This window comes from Anser anser, assembly GCF_964211835.1.
Source record: "Anser anser genome assembly, chromosome: 10".
In the NCBI taxonomy this organism is placed as follows: Eukaryota; Metazoa; Chordata; class Aves; order Anseriformes; family Anatidae; genus Anser; species Anser anser.
The window spans coordinates 12,231,875-12,255,822 of NC_139730.1; the positions used below are offsets into that span (position 1 = coordinate 12,231,875).

Here is a 23,948-nt window from a genome sequence, read left to right on the forward strand (position 1 = left end):
TTTTATGTAGGTTACAAATTCTGCTCGTGTCACTTCACGCCAACAGCAGTGCCGGTGTCCCTGGTAGCGAGTGTGCCTTGCAGTGCTCGGTGTCTGTTGGGATCGCAGCTCTGAGGTCAGATGGAGGCCACTGCTCGCCCAGTGTCACAGCGTCATCAGTGCTCGCCTCTGACAGATTGGCCTAGTACCACCCCATCAGCGGAACGATGTGTTGTGAACGCGACACTTATTTCTATTACCATTCAAGAAAATGCCTAAAAACCGGATCTCTGAGAAGCCTTATATTTGCAACCCTTTAGGCTTTAATTTAGGCTCTTGCTGTGGCAGAAGACCGTGGAAGAAGGATGTAGGCAGGCCTGGAGAGAGTAGACGAGAGAAGCCAAAGCATTTGCTGTCTTTTAGGTCTGTCTGTGTGCAGAGCTGTGCACGAGGGCCTGCTGAGATTGCTTTGCCAAGGGGTAGGACGTGCTTAGGTCAGATTTCTGTGAGTGTGAGGGAGGGAAGAGGCATGATTTCTGGCTGAGAGCCGCACAGTTTTACTAGCAAAAATACTATATGAAAATTGCCTCTTTTGTTTGTCTTATTCAGCATGTGTCTGATGCATGTCCGAAGGAGCCACAGCCTGGATCTTAGGCACGGGTCTTTGTGGGGAGCAGTTCTCTCTTCTGGCTCAGAAGCTGTTTTGCCATTCCAATCACATGCAGAACTGAAAGAATCGTGTTGGGTGGAGAGAGCGCAAGGTGATGTAACATCAGCTGTGTGCTGCTCATCCTTGGCGATCACCCACCTCCCAGCAGGGCCCTGTGTCGGCCCTTATCCTGCAGCCTGCTTAATCAGAGAAGCCCCAGGTTTGCCTTTGCTCCACCCTCCTCAGGGCTCTCTTAGTGCCATTCAGTAGGGTGAGCACAAACTGCTGCAGCTCAAAGCACGGGAGCTCGGGGCTGTAGCACTCAGGCACATGGTTCTGCTTTCTCACAGGTAGGAGAGCTGCTGCCTGATGTGATGCACCAGTGCTGTAAGCTCAGCACATTTTAACGTGCTAACTGAAGCCCCAGATTGCATTTTGCAATAAATTTGTGTATAGGTCTACTGAGAGGCAGTTGTTTCAGAATTTCACCAGCGAGACTGCCAAAACTATTTGTGTATTTCATAGTTCATATTCTAAATGACTCGCATGCATCCCCATGTCATATATTAACCGACACAACTCAAACTGTGGTGCCTAGCACAGCTCTCGTCCCTAGATCTGTCTACAGAGGTTTTAGCAATAGAGCTTGCTTTATCCAAGTTGTCCCTGGTATTTCCGTTGTGTGAATGTCCATGTAAGGCACGGAGGGTTTGGTGTAAAATGAACCGATGACAGTAATTGTTGCTGCTGTGAAACCAGATTCCTCTTAATTGGCAGAAGAGGTCTCTAGCCTCTGCCACAAATGGGCAATGAGTGGAGGGGTAGAACCTTCTCTAGAGGAGATGGGGCTGAGAAAAGTGAAACACTGAGAAAATGTTTCATAAAACAAAAAGGAGGTAGGGAAGCAAAGGGGAGGTGAGACTTGCTATATGGGGAAGGGGTTGAACAAGTTTTCAAAGAAAATGCCTTATGCTCTGGAAATAATGCTCACTCTATCACAGAAATCCAGAACAAAATCGGTGCTATTATAAATACTATTTGATGTCTCTTTTGACTTATACAAGCATGCAGATATTACTGAGACACTCTGAGCACTAAATTCATTTTCCCTTTGTAGTTTTGAGGCACCTGTAACTCTTGTGAGGAAGTGTTACCTCTAGGCTAGGCAACGTGTCTGACAAGGAGATGTAGCTGGCTGAAGGAGATTGAGATGAAACTCAAGTAGTTCCCAGGGGAAATGCTTTGTGCTTGTATGGCTGACCAACCAGTTTAGGTTCCGGGGACTTCATTTTGAAAGTTTGCATGCAATTCATGGTGTCGTCTTCATTTTATGAACTTGGAGATTCAGCTTTATTAACGCTGCAGGAATGAATGCTTTTGTGCAGTATCTTCAGGCTAATTTGGGTGTTTGGGTTGTTCTCACCACCGTAGAGCAAAGCACATCTCTCCTGCAGAAATACAGCACCGATGGCTCACGTCATATTGCTCTGGAAGAGAAGAGCCAGTAAGCAAATGAGCTAAAGAAACAAGAGAAAGCATTGCAAGCACATTCATGCTGAATGCACAGGGAGGACTCTTCCTCCTTCGTCTTTACAAAAATGTAGAAGAAAGCAAACCAATCCTTTTCTACCTCTGTTTTTTGGATTTCAGAAATAACTGCTGTGGACTTTCGCTACTACAGTTGCCAAAGCAGATTATTGTGTCGCTTAATTCTTCCCCATATTAACTTCAGCTGAAAAATTGAGCATGCAAAAGAAGCCCTTAACAGCAAGTGACTCCATCTGCTGCCTAGAGGAGGTCATTCATCTCTGAAGGCAAGTGATTAGACTTGTCAGCGTGCCTCATTCCAAAGTCTGCTGCTAATCCCTCTTGGGCCGAACGTTTGGTGTAGCCAAACACTAGTTTATAAGAGAAGTTTTGGTTGCCCATCAGTCTCAAAATAGCTTGTATTAAGAATTCTTCAGAGAAGAGCAACAAAGATGATTGTGGATATGGACCAGCTTCTGGGCAGAAGTTAAATTAATGGGGATGCTTCAGCCTTGAGCAGAGGTGCTCTGGAGGAATGTCCTGGAGGGTTGTGAAGTTGTCTGTGTCTGGAGGGTGACCTGTGGAGGACTGCTCGCTGTCTCTTTCCCAGGCATAGCGCTATTCACCACTGTCAGGGAGGAGATAATGGGCGTCTGCGGTCTGACATGCTGTGATGGTCTTTTCCTTGTGGAGTGTGAGGTGTTGCTGAGCATGGTCTTTACTTCAAGTGAGGTCCTGAGATGCCAAACAGGGAGGTGTGTGAGAAAACCCTTCCCAAACAGAGCTCCCTTAGGTGAGAGCTGATAATTCTGTGGAGACTGCTACTGGTTTAGCACTTAGCTGGCAGCTGAAGGTGAGAAAGACAGCTCTGGGCAGCTGCTGGGGATGCTAAACTGCGAAAGGGCACAGCGATGCACTAAGCGCCTCACAGGTTATCAAAGTAGGTGAGCCTGACTCGGGTGCTGCTGCCAGATGAGGAGCAGGAGCCGGAGGCCGGCTGGATTTTCAGTGGCAGTGCATGTTATTTTCTCTGTCAAGTTCAGCTGAAGTCACAGGTGCTGAGATGCTTCTTGCTGTTAGGCTCTTGAGCTTTCAGCTGGGCACCCGTCCAGCCATCCGTCACTCCTTGGATTTTGTCCACGGGAAACCAAATGTGATCTGAGAGTTGCCACCGCAGCAGAGATATCAAACAGACACCTGGCATTTAATACAAACTGAGGTAAATTCAATCCGAAAATAGAACTGGGGTGCGCCTTGGCTGCCAGGCAAGTGAGCCTGTGCTGGGGCTTCTGGCTGCTCCCTGAAGGCTGGGTTGTAACCCTGTAGATCAGCTCCAAACAGAAAGCAGGAACAATGTTTGGATGTAACTGTAGAAAAACTGATGTGGGGCAGCTCAGAACCAAGCTCAAAGCCAAGACTTTTTTTTTCTCCATGATGTGATCAAATGAGTAACAACTGAGTGAGCTCTTTTGTTCTTTGTGGCCCAACTGACAGATAATGCAGGGGGTGGAGAGATTGGCTTTGTTTTTAACTGCAAAATCCATGAAGGGATATGTTCTTTGTGAATTAATTTGGAGAGAATGGGGTTTAACTATTCGACAAAAGATTCATTTCCACCCACTTCCCAGCTGGCTCTGGAGTGCAGTTTAAACATAGACTGTCACATTCGCAGCACCCGTGAATGTTTGAACTGAAATAGCAACTCGTATCTGGCGGGGCAGCGAGCAGCAGTGGTGCTGCTGGTGGGTAACGGGTGGCATCACAGAATCATTTGGGGTGGAAAAGACCTCTGAGATCATCAAGTCCAGCCGTTAACCTAGCAAATGGTGTGGCTGCTCTAATACCAGCCACATTCTGCAGACAGGTGCAGAGACATCTTCAGCACAGGAGCTGCAGCAGATCATAATCGCAAACTCTCGAACAAGAGCTGGGGGAACCAGCCTAGAATGAGGTCACCCCTTGACCTTGGAAAGGTCTGTGCTGTCTACCCCCCGGTAATGAGCCAGCTCAGACACTTAGGATGTGTCAACTCCAGATTCCTTCCAGATCTTCCAAATGGTTTTAAACCTTTAGATCTGCCAACGAGAGAATGGTTTTGGTTTACATCACTGTGCCACACCTGGTCCACAGCAGCCTTATCCCTACACGTACAGCCCGATGATACGAGCTGAGAGGTGACAGTCATCTGTTGCCTGTAAGTGGAGTGGCAGGACAGTGACAGCTTTCCTGTTAATGTCACCACTATCAACGGAGCAAAGACGCCTCTAAATAGCACGGGAATGTTCAGCAATTGTCATCTCATGTGGAAAGTTCAAACTGTAGTTCAAGGACAGAAGGTCTCCTAAGTAAAAGGAGATCAAATCCCCAAGGATTTGTAAAATGCTGCTGTTAGTGCCCCCCAAATGCCTTTAGCTTATTTTGCTGAAGCGGCATGCTGCAGCTTATATCTGTATGACAAGAAAAGGACAAAAGTGTGCGCAGTTGGGACCCTGAGCAACTTTGCTGATCGTAAATACAGCGAGGCACCAATAAAATGAGACTCTTATTCTGAGCAAAAGAAAATGCAGAAAATTGAGCATCAGACAGAGCCAAGCTGTGTGCCCACTTTGGGTGCAGTTAGGAGGAATCTGAGAAAGAAAAAAACTGCATAAGACAGAGCAATTCAAATTCAAAAAACTTCAATTGCAAATACTTGCTACTCTGTCAGGATGGTGGGACACCGGAGGAGTCTACAAATTTACTACCTTTACTGCCTACAAATAACATGGTGTGGGCCCCTGGAGGTGCTGAGTTGGGAGCTGCGTGGCAGAAGACTCTGAGGTGTTTTTGTGAAGGGGGAAGAGTCAGAAGGGCAACGCAAGCGAAAGGACTTAGGTCACTAAGGTCAAGCCCAGTGAATCTAGATCTGTTCATCTCTTGAGATACCTAAAAGAGAAAATATATTATTTGTTTAAAGATTCCCTTTGTCAGTTCTGTGCATTTGTTTTTCATCTGCAGTGTCACCCCTGAGAAATAAACTGTGACGTTCAGTACCTGGAAAGGTGGGACTCTGCATGACCCCAGCTGATACAGTAAATCCAGGGCAGGTCTCCAGGCCTGTCGCTGCTGGGCATGGCACGGGGCTGGCTGTCAGGGTACATGTGAGTACTCAGTGACAGTCAGGGACGTGTGGACCTTACCTGTGTCTCTTTTGGGCAATACGGAGTTGACCCGTTCCTTAGCCTAGAGCACAAAAAGGGGAATTTACTCACTTTTTGGTATCTGTGTGCCCCAAGGCTTATTGCTGTCATTGTTGCCACAGCTGGCAGTGGTGGGAGGGCTAACACAAAGAGGAAAAGAACAAAGAAAAACCCAAACCTATCAAACCTATCACCAGCACACAACAGGCCACCTGGAAGTACCACCAGGAGATCCTGTCAGTGTTAGGCTGTTTTTTTCCAGGATAAATCATGCACTTGGAAGCCAGCAGAATCTGTTGAGCAGATAAATTCTTGTTCGTATAGCCTAGCAGCAGAGTCATATATTTCACTGAAGCCACAAACACATACACTCACTGCAACTGTAAGACAAATGAGACTTGGAGGACGGTGAAATATGCAGTCTCCCGGGGCTTGATCAGCAGCGCACAGAAGGAACGTGGGCCCACCAGCTTGCTGTAGATTTTGGAAAAGGCTCTCAGCCCCATTAAAACCCCAGAGAAGCCAACCTGCCATCGTAAGACCGGCTTGCACTCGCCCACATCTAGCCTCCCCCACGGCGTGCGCAGGATGTGTCACAATGGCAAGAAAAGCAGGAACAATCTTTCCAAACCCAGAGAAAATTGTGCTGGTGCCAAGTGAGCTGAGCTAAGGTAATGTGCAAAATAAGGTTGGTGTGGCGCGGGATGGTTTGGCTGTGCTGGGGCTGCAACAGGACAGATCTCTAAGAGTACATAACGTTATACAAGATGTGTGATTTGTATTTCTGCGTGGCAGGAAGCAATATTTTGAAAAAAAAAACATTTTTCCAGCAGGGTAGGACCTGAGGATGCATCTGAGCAAGTGCTGCGAGTTCCTTCGGTGGGGAGAGCAAGGCTGAGACCCCGCACAGCGCTGCGTGGCCAGAGCTGCTGCTTCTCGCTCACGCCCAGCCCCGTGCTTCTCATTTTCTCTTAGGACAAGTGAAATACTCTGGTCAACTGAAATCCTTTTTTTTTATTTCCCCTTTCTAACTTGTTTTGCTGACTGTTCATTCCAGCGACCGCAGTATGGTGCTGAACACCCCGTGGGTGTAGCCAGGTCTGTGACCCCGCTGGCTGGGATGCTGAGGACTTTTTGCAGTCCCTTACAGCGAGGTCAGGGAGAAGTGCTTCTGCTTTGCAAGTGTTTTTGTGCCAGCCAGAAATCTGTTGCTTCCTGGGAGCGTTGCTCCTTGTGGAGGAAGGCTGACTTCCCCAGCATGTCACTCCTGATAGCAGGGAAGCACTCAGCCAGCTGCTTCTAGCAGGCCTGGCATCTCAGACACTGATTAATGTCCAGCCTCTGTTGACAAGGTCTGATTCTCTTCTGGATTTCCTGAGGTGGCACACCTTGTCTACACCCACTTGGAAAGAGAAATGGCGACTGTAGATGAGCTTTATTTATTCTATCCGTGCAGCGTATCTGTATTCATGAAGCTCCTTCGTTCATACCCTTGCCTTCCAGCACTTGTCCTTTAAAATGCTGATAATCCCAAACCATCCAGGCAAACTCCCTATGGAACCAAACTTGTCATTGCTTTACCTTTGGGTCTGCAAAAGATCTCTCCTATTTCTTCTCCCAAAGCATGCGATGCTTCTGTGCATGTCCTCCTGGATGAGAGGTGCAGGTCCTGGGGCAGGCAGGAGCCAGCTGCTGGGGGCTCCTGGTGCGAGGGGCTTGAGCAGGGCAAGAACAGCCTGGGGAGTAACGGTGCAGGGAGTCGTCCCTGCTGCGAGACGCAGTCAGACCTTGGGTGCTGAGCGCTCCATGCTCCTCTGGTGCCAAGCTCAGACCCCCGGCAAGCCTCTGTGAGTAGAGGTTGCCTTTATCTGAAGTGCCCAGCAGTTGATAGAAAGCAGCGCACCAGCATGTATTTCTGCCTTCGCTTGCCAAAATGCCACAGGCCTTGGCTCAAGGTGCTTGGAAGTTACTGCTATTTTGGGTGCTGCAGCCATCAGCCCTCGTGAAACGCCAGCTCTGCCAGGTGAGAGACACCCAGCCGCTTGCCTACCGGGCGGGGAGCTGGGACTGGGACAGCAGCCCGAAACCAAGCGGGGCTCCTGGGCCGTACGCACCCGGTGCTTTGGGTGCCGCAGCGACCCTCGTCCGGCTGTGCGGCGCCGCACGGTCTGCGGCGGGCTGGCCCGCGGGAGAGGGCGCTGCGGGCCTGTGCTGCGCAGCCCGGCAGCTCCTGCCTGCCTGCAGAGCTGTGAGAGGAGGCTGGAGACAATGCACGGGGCAAAGCAGACAATAAGGGGCAGGAATCGGCAGCGGGGGGTTCGCCTGGGAGCCCGGGGATTTTGTTCCTTTGGAGGGGGGAATGGTTCTGGAAACTTTGCACCAAACAGCCTGAAGAGGGGAGGGAAGAGCTCGTCGCTAACCACTTGTACGAAACAAGGAGCCTGCGAATTACTGAGCTGTGCTTAGTGTGTGTGAGAAGAGAGCACTGTTTGCCTCAAACGGTGTTTTCAGTAGATTAACGTGCTTTAGAGTTCAGTTGCTGCTCACCAGAAAGCATGGTGCATTTTCTTTCATAGGATTATGGTTTTTTTCCCTTTGGTCCTGCCTGCAAAATATCCAGTCCTGAAGGGTTTTGGTAGGAAGGAATGCTAGAAATGGTCCAAATCTACATCAGAAAAGGGGTGTCATGTCAGAGGCATTTGTTCTCTTCCCATTTCCATGGAAACATGCGAGTGTGGACTTTGGTTTCAGGCAGAGCAGCTTGGCAGGATCCAGCTGACTCTCTCCAGGATGAGCTGCTGGCAACAGCACACAGAAACGTGGCTTGGTCCCATCAGGTTTGAGAGACAGGTATCCTGGTCCTTTAAAAAACAACGCTTGGTATATAGCCTCAGAAAGAACAGCCGTGACAAAGATTTGACTCCCAGCCTTCCCCTTCCCATCCCACCCTTCCACATCCCATTGCCCCGTCCAGTCCCGCTGAGCAAACAGTGTACACCACAGGCTACAATTTTTAATTTCCTTAGGGGTGGAAGGGGTGGAGAGCACATCTTATGGCGTCTGACAGGCTTTTTTGTTCTGCGTCAGTCCTTTTATTAACCCCCTGCTAGATCATTCACTCTCCCTGCTTAGCTGCCCCCGCTGCGTTAGTGATGAGAGCGTTTGTAACAGCAGGTCTGCCTTGGGAGATTATGGGGATCCCGTGGACAGGGAGCAGTGGGTTGGTCGGTGTGTGCACACAGATTGCTGGCTGCAGCTTTGCCTCCATCTGCCCTCTCTGCTAGCCTAGATACCTTTCATTATCCCTGTGGCGACAGCAGTCGCATGGCTGATCCCCCCGGAGCAGCCCCGCGGCGCCCTGTTCGTGGATTTGAAGTCCCACCTGTGCGGGCTGGCAGGAGGCGGCATGGCGCCAACGGTAGGAGAAAGCGTGGCAAAGGCGAGAGCATCTCCCCTTATCCTGTGCCCTTTGCCATCCTCCAGCTTCAGCAACCCCTTCTATTTAACTCACATCTTGGGCAAAACCAAGCGTTCCCAATCAATAAACTTGCCTGTTTCCCCTTCCCGCTTCCCCTATTTAGGCCCTTGGTTCCATAAAACATTTGTCCCAGACAAGGGGCTGAAGAATTTATGGGAGCCATCTAGATCTCTCTGGGCAGTTATTTCCTTTTTCATTTGGATCAAACTGTTGTTGGTTGATTATTCTAACTAGATTCGGGGTGCTCACACAAGTTCTAATTAGCTGCAATTATTTGCTTATTTCTGATCCAAACAATTATTTGCTTATTTCCTCCCTCCCACATCGCTCGAAATTCAACAACATCCCCCTAACACAGTGCAATAATTATCCTCCAGGCCAACACTGAACCTCTCAATCTACGATCAATACCTTCATCTGTCAGCTGCGATTAATTAAATGGAATCCCACTTTCAGGGCTTTGATTCATATCACCCCGGAACAGCTTACTGTGTGTTATAATCCAGCCGTGATTCTAATACAAGCCTCAAGTGAGAGGGAGGAGCTGGCTGGTACATCAAAAACAACTTCATTACAAAGCTAAACGACGCAGGACCTCTCATTGTAAGGCAAGTGGTAAGTAGGTGGCACCATATTCTCCTCCAGAGCCTGGCTGCTTCATCTGGGGAAATAAAGCTACTGAAATCAAAGGTGTGAGCAAGGATGTTGCTCTGTTTGAGGAAGGGAAGCAGAGTTAGGCCCAGCATGATCATTTTGATGTCTGCGCCATCTGCGTGGGTGTATTCTGCTCTGTGGAGGCTTCTTTTTTTGGCCAGCGGTTGCGGTTTTGGAACTTGATCTGGTTCTGAGCAGTAACTCAATATCCACAGGCTGTTCTGAACTTCTTGGCTCTGGTCTGTGGTGGTCCAAGCCAGAATGCCAAAGATGCTATAACAAATGTCTTAAAAACAATGAAATTGTTTTACTTGAGAATCTTCTGGTGCATTTAATAACTCTCTGCTCTGCGCACAGAGTGTTAAAAGCGAAGAGGGATGTCAGGCCAAGCCATGCAACGGCAAAGCAGGGACCGGATCCAAGATTCATGGCTCCCTCTCCTCTTTGCTGTCTTCCTCAGACAGGAAGGGAGGTCAGATCTAAAAGGGGTGATTTGAATCTGTTCCAGGTCTTAAACCTGAGAGCCAGTACCCTTTTTGCTGATGCTGACCATGTGTCCCAGCCAGACAACATCCTCTCCAAGGATTTCTGCCTTCATACTCTTTCTTTTTTCCTGATTCATGGTCAGGCTCTCACAGCCTCTCTTTCCCAGAAGCACATCCCTTGCACCTTTACCTTCGGGGCTTAAAACGCCTCAGACTCAACTTTTAGGAGCCTGAGGGCAGCTGCTGGTATCTGCGAGGGGCAGGCAGCTCAGCAAATCTCCAGGCGATAAGAGACAATGATTTCCAACCTCACACCACCTGGAAGAAAGTGGAACTGAGGATGTTGCAGAGTCACCACCTCAGGATGGGGACACCAAATCCAACTATTTTTGAGCTCTCCAGCAGCCCTCAGTGCCCAGTTTCATCAGTGCAAATCTCTGGGGGTTTTCAGGACGTTCTGTGTCTTCCAAATGATGTGTTTTGTTTTGTGTCCTCGTAGGACAAAGGACTTTTGAACCATCATCAAGGGGGAATAAGCAGAAACTCGTTCCCAGTGCTGGAAATGTTAGACTTGGTCCACCTGTCAAAATGTACACCTCAGCGATACGTAACACGTGCAAAGCCTTCTGCTCCCCCTGGGTCTGCGTATTCAGCGGGGGCTGGAGCCCAGCAGCGGTGTAGCTGCGGAGCTGACCGCAGCCTGGGGAGGCACGCTTCACCCAGCTGCTGGCATTTCAAAGTTCATTCCAGTTCAGAGAGGCGAGTGGCGCTTTCATGTGTACTGAGTTCTAGTATTCAAGCCCTACCAGCTTGCCTGTTTGCATCCAGAAATGATTAAAGCTGGAACATTTGCTAGGCAAACTTCCTAAGTTTGATAGGGCATTCAATTAGGGAAGAGAAATGGTAGCACGCAGCCGGCTGGTCACTGGGTATGCCTCGCTGAAAGCTCACCGAGAATTTCACAATTGCTTTGCAGAGAGGAAAAGCCAAGATGTGAAGCCTCAAAATAATTTGCTGGAAGTTTGCTGCCTGGTTATTTTCAAAACCCTGTTCTTGCCTTTTGCCGAAGATCAGAATGGGAGCCGGGATGTTACTTGATCTGCACTGTAAGCTTTAGTTTGTAAATAGCAAAATCTCTGTGATCAGAATGGTTTTAGGTACGTGCAAGTCAAAAAATGCCAGATTCTCTGCTGCCCATCTAAGAAATTTGAGCATGGGGATTTAATAGAGCAATAAACCACAGTGCCTTTGTGGGTGAAAACTGTTAGCCCTAGGTTCATTGCAAGACAGAGGAACAAAGGCCACTTTGCTTTCATCAGCCACTTGAGAAGTACAGACCCCCCGCCACACTCACAGGGTGAGAGGCTCTGCTGGTGACGCTTTATTGCCAGTATAAAATGAAAATTGCACACAAAATATAGAAGAGAAAATTCGTATCTCTGCATTTGAGTGCTGTGCTGGGTATGACATCACTGCTAGCCAATCAGCAAGCTCCCTTTGTGTCTGGCTTTCTAATAAAAGCCACTTCATCAGAGTAATTTACAATAATAATTTATTCACCTTCTAGGAACGACACCACCTGATTCTCTTAACAGCCAGAGAGAGCACGCAAAGGTCTCAGGGACTAGGCACTGCAGCTATGCCCTGAGCCAGCACATCCTCAGTGCTGGCATGCGAAGAGTTGCATTCCAGTTGCGGTTAATATGAGTGATTATTTGTATTAATTAATTGCTCCACAGGTGCTCGGCTCTGCAGGCTCCCAGAGCAGGTCCCTGTGGCAGCGGGAAGGGGCTCTGGTAGGAAGCAGCGCTGTGATCATGTCACTGGGCTCAGTGTGAGCCTGGGCAGGGTGCAATGGGTTCCCCTTGCTCTGCGGGGATTTATGGGAGCAAGGTGCTGCTTTGAACGGAAACTGGGAGGAATTTGGCCACTTTCAGTTTGGGGTTTGCCTGAACGAAGGGCACGGAGTGTTGCACTGGAAGCACAGAGAGAGAGTGAGGCATCCAAGTGCTGAGTACAGCTCAGTTGTCTGGTGCTACTCAGGAGGAGATCTGGCCACGCAGGAATGGCATGTGTATGGCCTTGGGCAGCTGGGTCTCTCAGTTCAGCTCAGAAGCCTTCTTTCCAGGCTGATATCCCAAAGCTCCTCTGCGATGCACACGTGGCATCCAGTGTTACACGCAATGAGAAATAGCTCTGTGTGCAGGGTTCGGGGACCCCCGCGCGGAGATGCTGAGGAGTGAGGACAGCCTACGCTAAAAAGAAGAGCAGAGCCTGCAGGAGCGCTCCCTGAGTCACCAAAAAACCTTGCTCAGAGTGAGGTCCTGCCGTGCTCTGGGGCGGAGGACGAGTATGTATTCTGCAGCTGTATGTTCCCCTCGCCAGGCTCTGCATGGGCGATGCTGGATTTGGAAGCAGAGCACAAACGTGCTGAACAGACGCCAAAACATAAAGACAACCAAAATAAGAGATCACTTCTGCCCTGAATAATTTGCTTTATTTCACAGGGAGAGAAGGCAGCGGAGCTGGGAACAGCAAGCAGATGCCCTGTGTCAGTGCAAGGAGCACACCGATGTAACTGTCGGCACACTGAAACAGGTAATGGAGATGTCAGCTGGGAACGCAGCTGGGCTGAAAAACAGGAGCTGATAGGTGGGCGAGCGACAGGAGCGTTCTCCCAGCATGCTGGCAGTAGGGGCAGCAGCCCTCCTTTCTGATTGTGGGGACGGCATTGCTGCCTCTTGGTCACCAGAGTGTCTACACAGCTTTTGATTCTGAAATCAAAAGCCAAAATCCAAATAATTCAACCAGTGGAGTTAATTTGCTCTGTGAATGCTTTTGGAAGTGTATTCAAGTAGGGTTTCTGTTGGGAGCTTCTCCAGGAGTTTACCCTCGCCCCGCGTGCCACGTTGGTCCTGCAGAGCAGGACAGCTGCACGTGATGAACAACCTGCTCTTCCTATTCCTTAGGGATGTGTTCAGCCACCAGACCGGGCTGCTCGGACGGGGTCTGTTAAGATCCCAGTTGGAGGAGCCGCTTACAGAGGTAGAGCCCTGGTAGCTTGATGGAAGGCTGACCAGGAGCACGTCCTGGGACTGCTGGGTGGGGGCACAAGGAGCCCCAGGCAGCCAAAACGCCCGCAGGGCTGACTATGACTACCTGCCTTGGCTTCCCGAGGAAATCCACCCCAGCTGTGCTCTACGTGGCTGTGTTACCCTCTGTGTGACAGCAGGCCTGAGAGGCCCTAGGTGCCTGCAGTGAGTGGCGTGTGGCCCCTTTCTGAATCCAGCCTTCGTGGAGCCCTGAATGGATTCAGCTCCCCCTGCCTGATGCGTTTGCTCGGCTCTGCTTGGTCCCCGTGTCAGCAAGGCGCTCAGTAAGGGCTTTGGATTTCTCCAAGCAAGGATGGGACAAAGAGGCAGGCCTGTTGTCTTCCCCAGTGCCGTCTGTTCCATGCTCACGTTACTCCGGTAGGATCTGGTTATGTTCTTGGGGCTCAGATCCCAAATTAGTTGAAGGCCCCATGGACATGAGCTATTCCAGTGCTTCACATCTAGCTGGGGACAGAGAAGGCTGCGGCGTTGCACCCAGCCTGTGTCTGCAGGACCCCTTTAAGTGTTGTTTATTGATTTACTTTGCGACTACATCCTTGGCCTCGTCTGAGTGCAATCAAAGGTGACAGAACTCCAGAGCAGAAGAGTTTATAACCCGTGTTCTAAGAATTGCTTGTCATATCTGAAGGGAAAATGGAAGGGTAACATAAACACACACAAAGCTTGAGGATAATGGCTATTGCTGTGCAGAGACAGCGGCCTCAGAGTCCAGAATGATCTGATGAAGTCTTGTAATGGGAATTTGGACAAAGCTGTGTTTTGCAGCCCTGATTCTCTTTGTAAATGAAGCTTCATAGAAAAATCTCAGAATTGCCGGGGCTGCTTGGAGAGACGAGGCTTTGTTGTCCTGGCTGTACCTCTGTACTTCTTGGAGCCTGGCTTCCAGACAACCTCTGCTACTCAGCCCCTGGAACCAGCTCACCGCAGAGTACCTGTCAGTCAGGGAGGGATGTTTTCTGAGGATTTAACATTTACTGGCTTCAAGTGATGGGAGAGAGGCAATCACTTTTTGGCATAGTTCATTTATGAATTGAGGCTGCACAACATCTTGCTTCCCTCAGGTTTGTGCACCTTAGAAGCAGTTTGCCTTTGCCGCGCACATGCAGGCAGAAACAGAATAACGTCCAGACCGTTTATCTAAGTGGTTCAGTGCCTCACTTGCTCTTCCCCATTGACTTGGTCAGGCCTTTCCAGGCTGTAAGACATCTGACTCTTCATTGTCCTCAGATTAGACAGCAGCAAAGTTGCTTCCACCTGGTTTAAGTGCCAGAATAGGTCCTCTTCATATAGCCCCACTGGTACGTTCCCAGTGCCCCATTCCCTTCCCTCTGCCTGGGGCTTGCTGTTCATGCTAAGAGTCTCTACGTGGCTAGAAATGGATCCTCTTTTTTCAGAGTCTCTTTGCATTATTGAGCTCTTAGGGCAGCTGCCTAAAACCTGCAAAGACCCCCACCTCCCTCTGTAAATTGTGTGAGTCCCTTCATGACAAATTGGAGGCTGTTGCCAATGACGAGTTAACCTGGACGTTCCCTGCATGCTGTCTCTGCTTTCCAGCCAGCAGTCTCAGGTAAATGGGCAATTTCAACATACAGTGTCGTGCCAGCTGGCTGTGATCTGGGGTCAAGTGTGACTTCAGGATCCCGCTGCTCCTGCCCCTGCACATCACAACCATTATCCCTCTCTTCCAGCATCTGGGCAGCAGCTGAGGAATGCTGGACATGCTCGGTTTCCCGGCACAACTCCCTGCCAGCTACAGCTGTGTGGTTGTCTTTTCCACCCCATGGCCGCCAACAATGTTTTTCTCCCTCTCCTTGGATTTGGAAGTGAGCTTGTAGCTGTGTCTGGGGGGACTTGAAGAGCTCAAACAAGAATATGGACTCTTACCACTGCCAGGTTTGGTCTCTGCAGCTGCAAGAGCTGGTCTGTGTCTACACTCAGGGGCAGGGAAACTGAGGCAGAAATTCACCCTTGGGGAACCAGGACCCAGCAGCTTACCGAGCCCTTTCCATGTTTCTTAGTATAGCATGTTTACCCGCAGGGGACAGCCTAGCTGGTGGGGCTGTGTTTATTCCCCCCTGCCCACAGGGCGGGGTTCCCCCGCAGCGATGTCTGTAAGGCTGTGCCTGTCCTGCTCAACAGTCTTCAGGTACTGCTGGCTGCTTCACCTGCTCCATCACTCACCCTTCACCCAGCCTCCCTCTTTTCCTCTTCTGTGTTCCCTCTCTGGGTGACCTTATTTACAAGTTTTGCATATGTAATCTCCTGCTGATGACTCACAGAGTGATTGCCTTGCTCCCTGCCTGTCCTGTGCTGTCCAAATTAATTCAGTCTGTCTTTCTGACAGCGCTTCGTGGATATCCACCTACTGGCTTCAGCTCAACACAGTCGAAGTGGAGCTTTTAATCTTCTCTTGCTTGCTCTTCCCTCCTACCTTTCCTGATGTCTCTGATCTTTCTTACCATCCTCCCAGCACCTGGCTCCTCTTTAACATGACCCCTCTCTAAATACCCATACCCTGACCAGTGAGCTAGCCAGTTCTTCCTGAAGGGTATCTCCAAGATCCAGCTCCTCCTCCCTGTCTGCCTGGCTGGAATCCTTCTGGGTTCCCAGCTTCTCTGAGCGATCAGATTGCTGTCGAGCTTCTCAGTTCCGTGTGGAGTACCACAGACCCTTATCGTCGGGGTTTTCACTGGGAACCTCTGGCAGTGCAATGTTAAAAGGTCCTGCAGGACACGTCTCACCAGCCCCTTATTCATCTCCTTCACCCAAACTGCGAAGTGCTTGTGTCTTCCACAGACGGCCTCATCCAGCCCTGCTCCATTGAGCCATCTCATCAAAATTTTCCACTATGGAGATAGAGCCCTGCCTGTCTGGCAGCCATGCCAGTTCCAACATGCAGCTGCATGTTCCTCCCGTGTCACTCCCTCTGCAGGGGAGTAGCAACCTGTAAACACTCACAGAGCCTTTTCTCCATCCTCCAGATCCCTCCTAAAAACTCTGCTGTGCTCCATCGCCTACCAGCCCCAACATACCTGATGTCTGCTACTGCTACCCAGCGTCTGCCTTCATGACAGTTTAGCTCTTTAGCCTGTGCATGGTATTTTTGTTGCATTTAAGTGTGTCCTTGGGATGTACGGACACTTCTGAGCGTGGAACTGCCCCTCTGCGGCATTCTTGTGGCGTGCTCAGCAAGATGAGATCGTGACTTAATGCTGCACCTGTGATACAGCCCATAGTGAGGGGGCAAAGAGCTCTTATTTGGGAGGCTAAATTACTAAGTCTGGTCATTTTAGTTTCTGGGAGCAGCGAACGTGAGATTAGTTTTAGTGCATGCAAATCTTGTGTGTAAGCTTCCATTTCCCAAGCGCATTGCAGTTGTGTTGCCTCTGTCAAATGTAGCAACTTTGGCTCTCCTCCCACAGATTATCTGGGCATGTAAATGACCTAAGACAGATACACTGTCATTTTCTCATGCTGTGTTTTTACTTACACCCCCCTGTGGTACATGACAATGAAATTACCCTTCTTGTTCCTTTCCCACAGACAGTCTTCCAGGCTTGTCAGTCAGCACATCACGTGCACAGTCCTTCATCAATTGCATTTGGGACCTAGGGGGTGATTTGGGACAGGTCTGTTGTGCTGTAATTTGCCTCTGTTTGCCTTTAGGAGAAGGATTCTGGTTTCCATGCTGTTTCCTCTGGGCCCTGCATGGCTCTTTGATCGCCATTTGACTCTGTAGGCCTTCAGAATTACGGTTACCTTGTATGGTTTGCCCATCATCTTGGTGAGATTGTTTCCTGACAAACTCCCAGCTCACGATTACCAGGTAGCTCAGAGACTCTCTGTTCTTGTCACGTATTCTCTGTTTCTCACCTGTACTTAAGCACTACGTGGGGCTGAAACACTTCTCAGCTTCTCTGTCACTGTCATCCAGCCTTCAATATTTTCACTTTAATATAAGAAAGATTTCAATATAGGATCCTCTTCTCTCTCATTTTTGTCCCCACTGACCCTTCCACACGACGTTCAGCCAGACCAACCCCAGCAGTAACTCAGCAGAAAGCCTGCAAGCTGCTGCTGCGCTCACCAGCACTTGTTAACAAGGCTGCTGTCTTGAAAACACAAACAACAGAGCTCTGATATGCCAGCAGGGTCTATGTCAAATAAAACCCTTATGCTTTCTCATATTCCTCCCCCAAAGACTTTATATATAACGTGTACGCTCTTGGGGCTGAGTTTGAGCCAGTCGAGCCAGGATTAGAATTGCTTCCAGGCAGGAAGCTTTTTAATCAAATGTTTCTCCTCTTACTGCTTATTATGCAGTGTGTACTTCTGACACCAGGGGAAACAGGAGCAGGATATCAGAGTCGGCTGCCAGCTGTAAGCCAACCAGCGTGTTCTTCCCGGCGTTCTTCCCCAACACTGGGCCGCTCCCTGCTCCCCAGCAAAGTCAGCAGGATGTGGAGCTGCTCCAGAAATCCCAGCTATAGGAGAACCACGCATCGGGCTTGTGGTGCGGTTAATGAGTAGTTATGGATAGCAGTTACTGAGCATGTCAGCGCTTCATACGTGCGTTAGTTCAGCCTCGAGGATGGCTTTTGGAAAAAAGACGAGCAAGGAGGCAGACAGTGCAGTGGTGGTGGGTTTCAGCCCTTGGGCAGCGGGTGACTTCTGTAGAGACAGACATTTTTTTGGTGGGCTCAGCTCCACTGGGCAGGGCACTGCATCTGGATCAGGCAACTTCTGAGAGACCTGAAAGCTCTGAGCATCTAAGCACACGCCTGCTGAGAGGGAAGGGAGAACAGCCAAGGACTGAGGGTTCGATGTACCCTAACCTGCAGAGGATGGTAAGCTGTGAAAAAAAAGCTTCTGACCACAGAACAGAGCTGTCTGCCTGCTGCAGAGGAGTGACCATTCAGGCTTATTTTCCCACCTGGGTGTTCTGGAGCTTGGATTTCCACCTGCCTTCCCCATGGCCCGCACTGGCAGAGAGGGAAAAGCACAAAAGCCCTGAGGGAGCTTGCTCTAAAAGCAGTAGCCAAAGTTGTCTATTTTTTTCTTTTCCATCAGACTGAGCCCTCCAGCCAGTCATGTTGGGGTGTAAAAGGATCAATTACCTGTGCTTCGACTTTGGAAGCAGTGTCCAGTGGAGGTCTTTAATAACTCGCAGGTCTTTGCAAGGAGCTCCTGCACTCTCTTCATCCCAGGTCTGGCAGGTGGATCAAAGCCAGTTCTGGCTGCAGATCCCCCCTGCGTGCTGAAGGAATGAAGCACAAGCTCATCGTGCTTTTAACTTGGTGTTCTGCCTCCATGTTCACAAAGGAAACAATTTCCATTTTCTGTAGTATTTTTTCTATTTTGTAATATCAGTAGTGACCTCCTGGTCAGACATTTCAGGAAATTTAATGACCAGCTGTGAGAAGGGACTTAGGCTTCAGCCTATATCTTACGTTCTTGCAAGAGCTGCCCATCTCATTACTGGCATGTACAGCAGCCTGCTGTTACCTGGGGGTTAGCAAGGTAAAGTTTTCCTAGATCCTTCTTCTCCTGCCTGAATTCTGGGCAAACAGGGCTCACGAGTCCCTGTTTATACAAGCATAAAATGTCATTATTCTGTCCAATTATAATCCCAAACTTAAAAATTAATTGAGGCAGGTATTAAATTAAGCGGGTTTTGCTTGAGTAAATATTTTCCATTGTGGAGCCTAATCTATTCACTTAATAATCTAATGCAATTTTATTAAATTTTTTTTTGGTTTGCAAAAAAAATAATAATGTCTGTTCCATTAGGAAATGTCACTGGCTTAAGAGGATTTTACTCCCATTTTATGGTTTGGCTCAAAGAAAATTTATTCTTGCAATAGGTTTAATAATTCTTAGCTAACGTTGCCTTCCCAGCCGCCATTGGACTGTAATAAAAAATAAAAAAAACCACACCTTTGGCTTTTGTTAGACTTGCACATTCTTGGCTGCCAATAATGATTAATCTTTCCCCCTACAAGATCATCTTATTACTCGGGTTTGAGTTAGGAGCTGCCGTTCCCTCCGGAGCTTGGTAAGGGCTTTCTCCCGGAGCAGCTCTGATGCAGCGCAGGTGTGACCTGCAGTGCCTTTCCCTGCAGTCTGTCTTTGCCCCTTAATTGCTGCTCTGTGCCACTCTGCTTTCTGAGCTCCTCTGCACGGGAACGCTGTGCGGGGATGACGGAGAATTAATTACAAGAGGAATTCCTGAATGCTTCCATGCGAGGAAGGGCCCTCAGAGAGCCCGGCTGCCCAGCGGGAGGAACGTCTGCAGCATGCTGGGTGAGCAGGTGAGGGATGTGCAGGGCAGGCTCCGGCTCCTGTCCCGCATTGCAGGGGGCTCTGATCCCCACCCGAATAAAGAGCAAATAGTGGCAGCGAGCTGAGCCTCTGAGCTGTGGTTAGAAGCCCTTTGCTGCTCTGTGCCAGTCCCCTGTCTGTGCAGAGGCCGAGAGGGGAATGCCCAAGCTCCAGAGGTGCCAGAGGGGGCTAAAAGGATAGGGCTGGGCTAGGTAGCTCTCTGCGACAGCGTTACAGCAGCTGGTTTTGGGGCATCGCCAAACATATGGGACTGGAGCTTCGTGCTGAGAAAGTTTGTGTTTTAATTCATGGCCATCTTGGCAGTGTGTTCATGATTCGTAGCAATAAAAGCCCTGGGAACAGGAAGGGAAGAGATGCTTAACCGATGTCAGGGAGACCTTTGCCATCAACAGGATGCTTTCTCGCATGCTTTCTGATGGGCTTGTCACACCAGCCTAAGTGAATTTGCGGTACACGAACTTGCTTTACTCTCTCTCCGCCTTTGCCTGAGGGATCTTTTGGGCAAGTTGATTGCACCAGGGATTTTACGTAAAGGAATGTCTTCCCACTTCCCTTGCTCTGAAAGACCGCTAACTCTAGGGCAGAACCTGGCAGCTGATCGTACGAAAAGAAGTGATCATCAGCGCCAACAATTAAAATTGAAGTGGAAAATGCGTGAGGTGTTTGGGCTAGCATCTGGAGTTCCTTTTAGAAAGCCCTTGCAAGCAAACACGAATGTTCAGGGCTGTTTTACATCCATCAGAGCCCTGCTGCATACAAAAAAAAGATTCATTTGTGACAATGGTTGTCAGCAGTAAGAGCTGCAGAACTGGTGCTAACACAGCCTCACTCCAAGCACAAAGACAAACTGTGTTCAGCATCATTTCAGGAAACAAGGTCTTCATCGGGCTGGCCCAAGCAGGTTTTATGAGCCTCCCTCACATAACAAACCCATGTGGGTGCAAGGGGGGAGCATAAGTGCTTTTCAGAGAGTTGCTTCACTTCACAGTTTCTGAAGGCTTATGTTAAATCATAGCCTGAACACTCAAAACTAGCAGCTCGATGGCTTTGCCTCTCATCTCGTAGTGAAATGATGGGTGCTGAGGTGAGAAGGCACCGCTGGGAGAGACCTGGGTAGGCACCGGTGTACACGGAAGGAAACAGAAAGACTCTAGCTTGGATTAGCAGTGTCTGCCTGCCTCCAAAGTGGGTTTCTCAAGGCTGAGAGCACTGGGGTATCCCTACAGGCTGAGGCTTCTCTGGAAGGCCTTGAATCTGAAGGTGCTTTGTCACTGGAACTGCGCCATGTGCGGGCTAAGCAAAGCTATTTGCAAAACTAGTCAAATGCAGGTCATTCCAGCTGGGTAAAACACCCAGCACTTGTGGGAATAGATCTTCAGTCATTGCTGACTTCCTGAAAACAGATTTTTTTCAATTTTTTTTTTTCCTGAAGCACTGTTTTGTTCAGACATTTTGCTGTATGACATTTTTTTAACTGCAAAATCTTCTGGAACCAAGACTAAAAAAAAACAAAACGATCTGTTGGGTTGGGCAGTCTTGTGTTTGATCATGAAAAAGGGTTTTGGATATAAATTTTTTTGCTTTGGCTAAAGAACCTGACAATATCTTTAGTTATGGATTGTCCCGAGAGTGTTTTTTCCCTGTTTCTTTGTTGTTGTTCAGTCTTTGAGGAGCCCTCCAGATCCCTCTGACATTCCTGCCAGCTGAGATGGTGGGGATTCGTCACGCAGAGGGGGACACACCTGGGCCCAGCAAGACCAACTGAGTGCAGAATGAGGGCAGGACTGGCTCTGACAGCAGATTCCTGGTGACACAGTTGAGAGTAGATGCGGATGGACATCGTTTACCCCCTGCTTATGTGAGCAAAGAGATTTCCGTGCCTCTCTCTGCCTGGCCTTCAGCACCAAATGGGTGAGTGTGCCCACTCTTTTTGCCTTGTTAATCATCGCACCTGTATTCCTTTCCAACTACTGGGTCAGCGTTGCCATATCATGTGTACGGAATACATTTTCACGTCCTTGCTGTTTCAGCTAGCTGCCCATCCCCACATACACGTACCCCCCCGATGCTATTTCTGGCCTTGGAGCACTTATCACCTTCCTTGAGAGATGCCCATATTTTCTCACGTCCTTTTCAGCTGTTCAAGTAATGTAACAAACACTTTCTTCCGTGCAAGGGTCTGCAAGTGCGAGGCACGTTGTGAGGGCACTGGGAAAGGCTGGTTGACTTTTAACCCTCCCGTCTCTTCCACCAAAGCCTTTCTTGTCCTGGATTCAGCCCCCAGATGGGCTTGGGCAGTCGCGTGGCTTCCCCGTGGTTGTCCTGGGATCGCGGGCAGGCTGCGCTGCGCTGACGCATTGCTGTTCACAGACACTTTGAAGGGGCTCCATGGACAGGAAGCAGGGCAGATTAGAGGCACACTGAGGCTTTTATTTTATGCCAGGGCTTGAAAATGTTCTTGTTGGTATTTCTGAGGCCCCGTTTTCAACCACTCTTTATACATGTATATAATACAGCAGGAGGCCAGCTTCCCTGACTCCTGTGAGCCACACAGTGAGTTTCCATGGGATGAGAGTCACAAGACACTTCACATGCCTCTGAGAGCCAAGGGGCTCCAGGGGAGGTGCAGGACCGGCTCTTTCAGGTCTGCTTCCCTCAGCAGCTGGAGGCAGCTCGCCCAGCAGCCCCTGACCAGCCTCGCGCCCCACGCACTGCTCTGCAGCCTGAGGCTGGCTCTTCCTGGGGCGTGCAGCTCTTCCAGCTGACACAGCCACCCTGCTTCATGCCCTAGGGCCACGCCAGCTCCCTCCAGTGAGCTCAGGGAGGCAGTGTGTGCGCACAGAGGTCCTGGCAGGCTGGGGGAGTGGGTGGCGCAGGGATTTTGCTGCCTCTTCTTTCCCTCATATGTTTGCACCCATTCCAGACATGCGTCAGCTCCACTCCCACAGGAGCACTGGGAAGAACATGCTCCAGCTGCTGTTCCTCCATGGTTTCTCCCCAGCAATGTAAACAGTTTACAGGGGACTTTGTAAACAGCAGATTTGTTTAGGATATTGTCTGCATTCCCGCCCCAGCCTTCCCTTGTTTTGCAGCATGGGGGGAATGCTGAGCTGCTGGCTGGAGGTCCACAGCTTGCATCATCAGAGGGGGAAGGTGGTGGTGACCGAGGGGAAGGCGTTGTGTACACTCCTGCAGTCTCTTTGAGCCTGGTGGATTTGGGGGATCACACCAGGGTTGCACGCACATGTTTCTGCATCCAGCAGAGGAAAGCTGGCATGGGATGCGGCTGCTGCTGAGCCTTTTGCAGGACACAGTTGCATGAGAGAACAGAGTGTATGTGAACAGACCTTGCTTATGCAGTGCCCAGGGCACAGGGAGATAGATGAGAAATCTTCCAAGATAGGATCTTCATTTCAGGAAAGCTCTGCCTATTTGAGGAGTCTCAGAAACTTGCTGACTCCCTGGGGAAGCTGATTTTCTACCCAGGGAAATAAAGCTGTTAAATCAACTTGGCCTTCATCTTGTGGGATTAACATCTGAAGATGTCTGCTCTCCTTTCACAGCTGTCCGCACAAGGATTCGGCTTGTGCTCATCAGTAGATCAGCTTCTCTCTGCTGCCCCTTGACCTTAGTAAAGAAGCAGAGAAGGGAGAGAGCAATCTACCTGAGCTTCTGCATCTGCCACAGGAACTTTGACAAACTTGAGCTGTATTACTCACAGGTAACCATTAAACCTAAGATGCACACACTGAACATAAACAGTTGCAGAGGTGAATGAGGGAAGCTTCAGATAGAGATTGACGTGCCAAGAAAAGGGTCTAGGGCTGGGGTAAGAAGAAAACGTATTTAGAAGCAGTCAGTGGCAGTTGGGTCAGTGAGAGATAACCCCCAAGCCCCCGGGTTTCTGTTGGGTGAGTCCAGCCTTCCTTCTGCTGGTAGAACATCGCTTCTGCAACGTGGCAGTGAGAGGTGGGTACCAAACAGGAGAGTGTATGAGAGGCTGACTTTCAGGAGGCATCTGAGGACAATCAACGGACCTCATAGAGGAGGGAACATGGCCTGAATGTTACAATACACTTCCTGTCTGTTGTTTTTTGATTTTCTGTTGTTGTGCTTAAACCTGAGCAGTTTAAACTTGTGACAGGCCCTTGAGCTGCTGCCTCAGCCCTTCCCCACCGACAGCAGGGTTAGCTGTTGGCCAGCCTGGCTGCCCTGCACCGGGCTGTCAGGAGCTGACAGCTGATCGTTCTGCTGTTTGTTTGCCCCGCTCCCTGCCAACCACAAGTTAGAGTTTTGAATTTAAACATCCTGAATAGAAAGGACGAGATCTCTAAATGGCACCTCCAGTTCGTTGCCAGGGAGGTCTTGCATCCAGAAGACACAAACAGCTCAACAAGGCCAAACCTAGGGAGAAGCAATCAGACCACATTTTCCACAGCATTGGCTTCCCAAGTATATGTCTGCTGGTTGTGGCTCAGAGACTCTCCTCTGTTAGCATGGCCGTGTGAGGGACTGGCTGACCCACTGTGGCCACGTCCTCAT

General features: G+C 49.6%; 1 protein-coding gene across 1 annotated transcript in view; it reads left to right on the forward strand.

Moving 5' to 3' along the window:
• LOC310905020 (uncharacterized protein) overlaps window positions 1–23,948 on the forward strand; it is an 84,617-nt gene that overhangs the window by 5,565 nt on the left and 55,104 nt on the right. Inside the window, exon 3 of the mRNA XM_083850558.1 lies at window positions 12,459–12,549. Coding sequence (XP_083706684.1) covers window positions 12,459–12,549 — 91 coding nt within the window. The remainder of the gene's footprint in view (window positions 1–12,458; window positions 12,550–23,948) is intronic.